Genomic DNA, 10,227 nt, shown 5'->3' on the forward strand with positions numbered 1-10,227 from the left:
CAGTTACCTTTGGGGGGAGGGAGTTAGACTGAGAGGATGGGGGAGTATATCTTATAAAGGATGGCGTCCCGTTAGTGTGCACTTATAGTAGACGGGAAAGCCAAATTCTGGAACTTCTAAGGGGAGATAAGGCCTCCAGCAAGCGGTGTGTATGCTCTGCACATTGAAATCGTTACATTCAGAGTGAATGCTGACACCTGGGCTCATTCTGAACCCAAAAGTCTCCAGCATCTTATCTCTTTCCTTCTTCACAAAAAGGGGAAAAATTAGGAAATCGCAGGTCTTTGATTTTTTTTTTTCTTTCTATGCGTAGTCACAAAGCTCGAAAGGTCACACGGTAATGAGCACTCATAGCAAACACAGTATTCCCCCTCCCCCCTTGTATCCCACAATAAAATCATCTCCTTCAATTTGCCATGATCGTCGCGACCAGGAGCCAGGTGATTATCCTAATTAATGTCTATCTAATTAAATTACTGTCAGCGGTTAACCAATGGCAGGAGCCGTTTCATCCGCTCCACAAGCAAGCAAGATCAAAAGTGAGTCTTTCCTTATTGCTGCATAGTGTCAATTGGCCAATCTCTTCTCCCAGGGAAAAAAAAAAAAAAAGTAAATCAAACGTTGGGGAAGTATTTGGTGGGAGAAGTGCTTTCTGCCTCGGGAGGGTCCCAGGATGTCTAGTTGATGTTAAGAGGAGCCCTTTAGAACCCGAGACTGAAGGGTGAATATCTCGGTGCTTGAGCTATGCAGCTGGAGCATTGTCTTTCTCCCTCTGTCATGCTCTCCAAGAAATTTCTCAATGTGAGCAGCAGTTACCCACATGCAGGCGGATCTGAGCTTGCCTTGCATGATCATCCCATTATCTCGACCGCTGACAACCTGGAGAGAAGTTCACCTCTGAAAAAAATTACCAGGGGGATGACGAATCAGTCAGATACAGACAATTTTCCTGACTCCAAGGACACACCAGGGGACGTCCAGAGAAATAAACTCTCTCCCGTCTTGGACGGGGTCTCGGAGCTTCGTCACAGTTTCGATGGATCTGCTGCAGATCGCTATCTGCTCTCTCAGTCAAGCCAACCCCAGTCCGCTGCCGCTGCTCCTAGTGCCATGTTCCCTTACCCCAGCCAGCATGGACCCGCGCACCCAGCCTTTTCCATCGCCAGTCCAAGCCGCTACATGGCTCACCATCCTGTGATCACCAATGGAGCTTACAACAGCCTCCTGTCCAACTCTTCTCCCCAAGGTTACCCAACGGCGGGCTACCCTTATCCCCAGCAGTACGGCCATTCCTACCAAGGGGCGCCTTTCTACCAGTTCTCCTCCACCCAGCCGGGGTTGGTGCCCGGCAAAGCTCAGGTCTACCTGTGCAACAGGCCACTCTGGCTGAAATTTCACCGGCACCAGACAGAGATGATCATCACCAAACAAGGGAGGTAAGCGGCACTTGCGGCTGCTGCACGGAGCGACTGGACATTAGGTGGTGGGGTTGGGACTCCAAACTCTTCCTTACGGAGGCTTTGGAGGGGGGCGATCTGCGCTTAGTGTTCGGGGTGACTGACAATGCAACCCGCAAAGTCCGGCGTGAAAATGGGGAGCTGGACGGGTAGGTCACAGGGGGCGCCTGGGTGGCAGCTGCTAGGGTGGCTCGTGATATGCTAGTACAAGGTGCCTAGAGATAGGGTGCAGGTCTCTACCTGGCCAGCAGTCCCTCCGGAGAGGGCCCCCAATGCGGCTCCCTCCTCCTTTTGAACTCATCCCCTCTTCATACAGCCCTTTAAGGTCCCCCCGTTGTTATTTATCACGAAACTGGTTGGTTTTGTGTGTGTGTGTTTTCTTTTAACAGGCGCATGTTTCCTTTTCTAAGTTTTAATATTTCTGGTCTCGATCCCACGGCTCATTACAATATTTTTGTGGATGTAATTCTGGCCGATCCCAACCATTGGAGATTTCAAGGAGGCAAATGGGTTCCTTGCGGCAAGGCGGACACCAATGTACAAGGCAAGTTCTTCCAATTAACACTTTTCCCGACACATATTTAGGTGAGAGTAGTTAATTAAAGCCTTTGTGGACTGGCTCAGGCGGCTTCTTAAACGAGAATGGGCCAATGATGCTTTTAAAAAAAAATAAAAAGAGGGAGGGGGAGTGAAGGGTGTTCAGAAAATGCTATTTTAATCCTCCCCGGTTAAAACGAAGGAAGCATCGCTGGTAACGCGCTGCTAAGTTTAATGCGATTCACAGGACCCCTGTGTGTGATGCTACAGTTGCAAGAAAGGGTGTGTGTGTAAGAATCGTGGTGTGTTTATTTGTTTCTTTAGGAAACCGAGTGTACATGCACCCCGATTCCCCCAACACAGGAGCCCACTGGATGCGTCAGGAAATCTCTTTTGGGAAATTAAAACTTACAAACAATAAAGGAGCATCGAACAACAACGGGCAGGTCAGTGAACCTCACACACGCTCTTATTTGTTGCTTCCAATAAAATCCTGAAAATTCAGATCAGATCCCTGTTTTCTTAAATAAATCATACTGCTAGGGTAAAACGTGTTAATTTCTATTCCTAACGAGTTGGAATTGTACAGGACTTCTGAGAAAGGGGGGAAAAATAATCCTGCACAACCCAGCAACAAAACCCAGACCCAGATCAGAGTTGGGTTATGTATGGGGGGAGGGGGGAAGAGCATTCTGAAGTGGAGTGAATCTGTAGCTATCCTGCTAAAAGGGAGCGATGACTAGGTGGTGTCTTAGGGGTGCATTTCTCCTTCTCTGTTGAGTATAATCCTCTCTTGACAGCTCGGCCACGGCTTTTTATTCAAGCGCTTTAATACCAGCAAATATCCGTCTTTTTCTCCCTCTCCTCGCTCCAATTTAGCGTTTCTGCCCCTTTGTCCCCCTCCCTTTTCTCTGCCTGACAGATGGTGGTCTTGCAGTCCTTACACAAGTACCAGCCCCGTCTGCATGTGGTGGAAGTGAACGAAGACGGGACGGAGGATACTAACCAGCCGGGCAGAGTGCAGACGTTCACTTTCCCGGAGACTCAGTTCATAGCCGTCACCGCCTATCAGAACACCGATGTAAAGAGCTTGGCGCTGTATTTCCCGCGCGGCCATCCTCACCCTCAACCGGCCAGCAGCGCTTTAGAGCTTCCGAGGCCGGCTCGTGGGGCTCCGTGTAGGTGCCCGGGGAGAGAGAAGCGGATACACGCCGTGCAGAGTGCTGGCGCGCGCGTGTGTCTGCGGCCAAGGGGTGATTGAATCCAGCCGGCACCGTTGTATTCCCCCGCCCGGCAGGATCCGGGCGGGCTGGACCTCGGTGTATATATTTGACGTTGCAATTCTGTACCTTTTGCTAAAACCGTCACGAATTGTGAGCCCCAAATCCGCAACACGAGCAAATGTGTGGATCAGATTTCTGTTTCTTTGCATTTGCCCTGGTTAGTCTCACGAGCACACACAAGTCTGGCGTGGGGTCTACAGAGTGAATATTTCATAGGGGCGCAATAACCATCAGTTTCAACAGTGAACATCTTCTTAGGAGGCCAAGCGGAAACCCGATTGGCATTTATTATATTAAAACTAGAGTATAATATTGGTCAATAGCTGTTATGTTCCCATTGAAAAACACACATTTAATCTGAGGTGATTTTTAAGCAAGTCTGCAAAGAGCCACTGATGCTGCTGACTGTGTTGGGGGTGATGGTACATTTTAATCAGAATAAAATCCTGTTAATGTAGAGACAGATATTTTTTGCTCTCACTTTTAAATGGCATGCATTAAAATAAAAGTCGGTGTATTCCGTTTTCGATTGCTAAACCAAGCATAGCTGCAATAATCTCTTAAAATGTTATATAAAAACACTTGAAATATTCATTTCTTATCCTACATTTTAACTTTAATTGTGAATAATTACTTTTCAGAATAGACTGTCAAAATTATTTCACATTTTTATCAGTAATTGCAAGACGCAACAATTTTCCTCTAATTAAAACCTTTATAAATACGCTAAGCTTAGTTTTTATATTTTGAATAGCGGCAATTTGAGCAACTAATGAAAAAAAGATCGAACAGCTATGCTTTAACAATGCGTCTCCTGTCCGTTGTCATGCTTTCATTATGTATAGGTACGAGAAAATACTCATTGATCCTCTATTTTCCTTCCCAGATTACACAGTTGAAAATAGATCACAACCCTTTTGCAAAAGGCTTTCGAGACAATTATGACACGTAAGTAAATGGTATTTTTATTATCCATTTTATCGGATGCTCCCACATAGGCCGGTAGAGACTCTATTTGGTTTAGTATTTGGGGTTGTATTAAAAATCTCTTTAATTATTTAAACATTGAAATACTCAGCATTGAACTTTAAAAAAAGAAAAGAAAAAAAAAGTTCTCCCAGAGAAGAGAAAGCAAATGCAGGCTCCTAAACTCGGGACTGGGTTTCGGGTGACTGAATAGAAATGAAATTCAATTGTCTCCCTTATTTTTCATGGAAAACTCTTGGTTTCCGCATTAATTTGTACGCCTGGGTTAGTAAGAGGCAAATCTTCTGTGCCGAAGAGATAGCTGAAAGAGGCTGGCTAGCACATTCAATACAACCTTGTGCAGTTTGGGGACAGATGCTCTTCTCACCCCCTCTGCCTGCATCTGAGGCTGCGTGTGACTTTGGCAGTTGTGATGTTCTTTCTGGCATATGACTTTGTACCCATTTTCAAGTTCCAGTTTATTCAAGCTGTGTATGTAGGCTATGAAATAAGGACCTCTTGAATGGGAGTTAAACTACTGAATATAAATGACTCTTTAACTCATCCTGGACACTATACAGAGAGTTTTAAAGAAAATTTCTTCTGTTTCTCAGTCTGGTTTTCATTTTGGCGTTTTTGCCGTTCCTATATATCTAATCTCTATATAATAGGAAATGTCTTCGTGGAAGGCAAATATACGTAGGGTTCATTATGCTTTTATCCAAGATCATTGGCCATACATACTGGTCTAATCTTTGACCGATGGTATGTTTGTGATACGGATTCAAACTTGACTTTAGAGGTTTGCCCCATGCTCCTTTTCCCGCATTCAATGAAACAGCCCAACATCTTCATGAGACAATGTACACTGGTCAATGGCCCCTGTAAGGAAGGTTTGGAATAGGTAGAAAGAGCACCCAAGCTAAGGTGCTATTTCTGAGTACTTCTGATTCCTTTTATCCCCAACAAAAATGAGACTAATGACATCTTACGCCCATCTCCTATTGCTGTGCCTGTAAAGCAATAAAATCAACGAACTGCTCTAGCATTTGAGTCTAGAAGGGGGAATCATCTAGAAAATGAGTGAGAAGTGTCCCTAACCCAGTGCTACTCGGAGACCTGGTGGGAGGTGGGGAACTCAGACATAATGGGAAAGCGCACGGGTTTTTGCTCACCTAATTTTGCCTGAGCTCCTATTCAGTTGGAACAGAGTGGGCTGCTGACCACCTGCCAGGATTGGGCTCTGTGTTTAAGGGGAATATTTTTATTTTTTCCTTCTGAGTAAGAGAAACATATATTTGTTTTAAGGAAATGGGAACAGCCCCCCAGATAAAGCCTTTTCCGGATCCCATTGAAGTCAGTAGGAGATTTGCCACGAAGTAAGCCCCACATTGACTAAAACACTTAAGTATGTGCTTAATTTTAAGCAGTTGCGTAAATATATCCCTATTCAGCAAATCAGTTAAACCCCATTGAAATAATGGGATTAAGCACACACTTAAAGCTAGGCACGTGCTTAAATGCTTTTCTAAATCAGGGCCTAAAACTGGGATCAAGCTCCTAGAGTGATCACTCTGCTTAAATTTAAAGTAGCTGGCTGTTAAATATTACACACATTTATTCTTATTTGAAAAATATAATTGTAGCTGGTTCACTCCCCTTCCCAAAAATGCAATGGAATGTGCAGCAAGTGATCAGAGGGAAAATACAGGGGTTCTGGTGATTTTGGTAAAAGCCGCAAAGGAGAAGTTAAGGAGTATTTGAGCATACAAAATAGGTCATTGGTGCAGTGCAGAGACGACATGGTCTGTGTAACTTAAATAGGACTTTTCTATATATAGGGTAGACTAACGATGAAAAACCTTCTGGACTTCTCCAACCACAACATGTCTCTGCTTTCTTTTCTTTTAAATTATAAACTTCACACGTATGTCTCTTTAAAAAGAGCTTAAATGCTGTCTAGCACATCGCATTTGTTTAAGGGCCAACTGTGTTCTGGATAAGTAATTTCAGGAGGCGTGGAGGGTTAATTAAAGCACAGTTTTAGCCTGAATGAAACGCACACACTAACTATTCATCCATTAAGGGTTTTATAAACACAAATTGCAGCCCAAGATTGAAAGCTTATATATAGGTTATCTTGGAAAAAATTGGGCTCATCTGCTTTTAAAATTCCTTCAGTAGGTGTCTGAAGATTAGCTGAAATTAAATTCAATAACATCTTGATAGTTGGTTTGTGACTCTGAACAGTAAGTGTCAAACCGCAGAGATAATTTTTCAGTCTGCCATTCACGCTGTTTGCTACAAATGGACCAGGTTACCTGTTGCGCGTATTGTGGGCTTGGTCAATTTTCCACAATGCAGAATTTCCCAAGGTACCATGAAGGATAGTAGGATGTTAGCTGACTTGTGGATTTTAAATAAATAAAAACAAGAAACTTCAGCCTTTAAATTACGACCCTACTAAATATATACAGAGCAAACTCTTTTTCAGTTTGTGCTCGCCTATTTTTTTTTTTTAAACATTTAAAACGTTAGATCCACTTTGCGGGTGGTGTGTGTAAAATAATCTGATTTTTTAAAAACGTTTCTGGCCTCCGATAGCCTCCCCAGTATTCAATGTAAAGATGAACCAGAACTGTAGGGATATCTGCCTGGTTTGTTTCAGGTTGTCATGTCAATCTGGTCAACTGGTTTCTTTAAATCACGGAATGGCCCCGCTTCTGCACCTGTGCTAAACTCTTGTGGTTCTGCGTAATGCATTTTCGGGGTATTTCTGTTAAGTCTCTCCGCTCCGGGCACAGCAGCTCCTTACCGAGCAGTTCTGAAACGGGGCTCTCTTGCCAGGGAGTATGCACTGGGTGAAATCCTGGCCCCACTGAAGTCAATGACAAAACTCCCGTTGGCTCCAGCGGACCCAGGGATCCATGCAGGGTGCCTGCCTGCCTGCACCCTGCTCTGGCTCAGGACACCCAGAACTCTGCCCTTCTCTTTGGCAGGATCTACACGGGCTGCGACATGGACCGGCTCACGCCTTCCCCCAATGACTCTCCCCGCTCGCAGATCGTGCCTGGGGCACGCTACGCCATGGCGGGCTCCTTCCTGCAGGACCAGTTCGTGAGTAACTACGCCAAGTCCCGCTTCCACCCCGGCGCCGGCGCTGGCCCGGGACCAGGCAGTGACCGCAGCGTGCCCCACACCAACGGGCTGCTCTCTCCACAGCAAGCCGAGGACCCCGGGGCCCCGTCTCCGCAGCGCTGGTTTGTCACCCCGGCCAACAACCGCTTAGATTTCGCGGCCTCCGCTTACGACACGGCCACTGACTTTGCGGGCAATGCCGCCACCCTGCTGTCCTATGCAGCGGCCGGGGTCAAGGCGCTGCCCCTGCAGGCTGCTGGTTGCACGGGGCGGCCGCTGGGCTACTACACTGACCCTTCGGGATGGGGGGCGCGCAGCCCCCCGCAGTACTGCGGCAAATCCAGCTCCATGCTCTCCTGCTGGCCCAACAGCGCAGCCGCTGCCCGGATGGCCACCAGCAACCCTTACCTAGGGGAGGAGGCGGACAGCCTGGTCACCGAAAGATCCCCCTTGCCGGGCGCTGAGGACTCCAAGCCCAAAGACTTGTCTGACTCCAGCTGGATCGAGACCCCCTCGTCCATTAAATCCATCGATTCCACCGATTCTGGGATTTACGAGCAGGCCAAGAGGAGGCGGATCTCGCCCTCTGACACCCCGGTGTCAGAGAGCTCCTCTCCCCTCAAGAGCGAAGTGCTGACCCAAAGGGACTGTGAAAAGAACTGCGCCAAGGACATCGGCTACTATGGCTTCTACTCCCACAGCTAGACTCTGCCCCGTCCCTTTGCTTCGCTTTGTAGTCGGGCTCACGCCGCCACGATCTCCCGTGAATACAACAGTCCTTTTGCACAACAACTTCTCCGCAGTTAGCGCACTGATCCCAACTTTAGCTGTATCTTTTTATTCCCCCCGTGAAAGAGTTTTAGCTGTAATCCTCGCTCCCTGATTCCCTTTCTGAAGTGTAAAGAAACCCTCCAACCCCTTTAGGAGATCTTGACTTTCTTTGGCACCCGGTGCTGGCGCTGATATGGGAAAGCAGCAATTCCTGCCGTTGAATCTCCCTCTAATTCTCCTAACCCCATCGATGAGCAGGATGTTTGACTCTTAAAACCATACAGCGCTTCCTTCCTTTCCCATGGATGGATAGTTGGGGATGTTAGTAAGTTTAGTAGAACAAAGCCTGTGAAACGCCTGTACATAGTGTTTAATTTATTGTAACGAATGACTATACCTTTTTGTTCCCATTGTGGAGTCCCAAAACTAGATCATGTTTAACTTTCTCGATTTCTCCTCTCCCAACCCCCAAAGTTCACTCTCTGTTCTAAATGCCTCTGGAAACACAAAATGTCCAATAGAAATAGCACTGAATAATGGGTTTCACACTTCCTTGCGATCCCTCGCATGGCATAAATTACTCTGTGCCCTAAACTGACACATCTGAGGAGTATCTGTGCTTGCCCCTCAAAAGAATAGCGATCGATCCGGTTGGAAAGTCGATTAAGTAGCGGGACGCCTTCAAACAGCGAAGTAACCGCATCTGTAATTTTTTTTTCTTGAAGAGGAGTAGCTCGACAGCAACGTTATTTTTGCCCTATTTGTTCCTCCCACCCTTCCAAGTGCCAAATCCATTACTGGCCTGTGCAGGTGCCAAATATGCTGACAAACAGTTTCCAAATTTCATTGCAGTTTCTCCCCCTTTATTTATATTTCTGTAAATCGTTGTAATGAATAACCTACAAACGATATAGACGACTGAATTGTTGGTAATCATAGTGTAGTCCAGTGAAGATGAGTTGTGAGTTGTATATTTTACTGCATTTAGTTTTGGAATTGACTTTCATAAAGTAGATAACTGAATCTAACTTTCTGGGGGATACAATAAGTATTGCGAGTAAGAGTGATCTCTCCTCTACGTCTCTTACTACTTTGAGAAGGAGCATTCATAACCCCCAAGCTCTCCCCCGTGGAAGTAGAATAGTAAGTCTTTGAATTCTGAGTAGCAAATCTATACAATTAAAGCATTTTTATATAAAAAAAATCAAGTGAAATATGCATCAGGCAAAATAGTCAGCCAAAATTCCAGCCGACGGGGAAATTTTTCCTAATAGAAATTCAGGGTCATAAACGTGTGTATATTTTTGGCTCCTCTGTAAATCTAATGTTGTGATTTTTATATTTGTTCTGTTATGTGTGTGGAACTGAATGATTTATACAAGTGCAAGCTCCATTGAGATGTTTTGTTTTTTGCCCGTTTGTATTGTCTGTGTATAACAAGTAAAATAAACCTGGCAAAACGTTAACGTGGTGTTTGAAAGCAGTTTACGTTTTACAAAGATGCAGTTGAAATTATCTAACTGGCCTAGGGGGAAGAAATCCAGTGGATACTAATGGCAGCTCACTTTTCATGGGTTTCGAGTGATAGATTAAAAACATGCGGTCATTCCATTGTTTTCCTGTCCTATAGTGTTGTGTAGTTCCAGGTTTGCATTTCTGCTTTCCCAGGGGGACAGAGAGGAAGTGGGAGAGGAATGCTTTCTTCTTACCTGTCGCCTGACCAATGTATTGAGGTCTGCACTAGGAAAAGGGAGAGAGGGTTGAAGTCTCCTCAGAGTTGGGAGGTTTATACCTAAACAATTCTCTACACGTAAAGAGCATTTTGCGAAACGCAGCCTTGTCTTACGTTTGTGTGCGGAGTAGGGGCTGAGCGCTTACAGGACAGAAGCTGTGGCTATAGCAATGGTTTGACATAATGTCCCCTGAGGTGAGGTTATTGGAAATGCGAGCCCAGGCTGTGCCACTCGCTTTAAAGGCTGAGTTCGTTAGCATTGGCTTGAGCTTTGGAACAGGACGCCAGACGCATTTCTGAGCCTGCATTGTGTGCTGGGTTAGGCTTCCATCCCCTCTCTTTG

At 45.7% G+C, this 10,227-nt stretch overlaps 1 protein-coding gene across 1 annotated transcript; it reads left to right on the forward strand.

Moving 5' to 3' along the window:
- The first annotated feature begins 744 nt into the window (after positions 1 to 744).
- On the forward strand, positions 745 to 9,618 carry TBR1 (T-box brain transcription factor 1). Its single transcript, XM_073304738.1, has 6 exons — positions 745 to 1,436; positions 1,847 to 2,001; positions 2,319 to 2,440; positions 2,917 to 3,075; positions 4,164 to 4,225; positions 7,243 to 9,618. Exons 1-6 carry the CDS (start codon positions 745 to 747, stop codon positions 8,084 to 8,086), a joined length of 2,034 nt encoding a protein of 677 aa, XP_073160839.1. The 3' UTR covers positions 8,087 to 9,618.
- The last annotated feature ends 609 nt before the right edge of the window (positions 9,619 to 10,227 follow it).

The sequence above is a fragment of the Lepidochelys kempii genome, chromosome 11, assembly GCF_965140285.1.
Source record: "Lepidochelys kempii isolate rLepKem1 chromosome 11, rLepKem1.hap1, whole genome shotgun sequence".
Classification (NCBI taxonomy): domain Eukaryota; kingdom Metazoa; phylum Chordata; order Testudines; family Cheloniidae; genus Lepidochelys; species Lepidochelys kempii.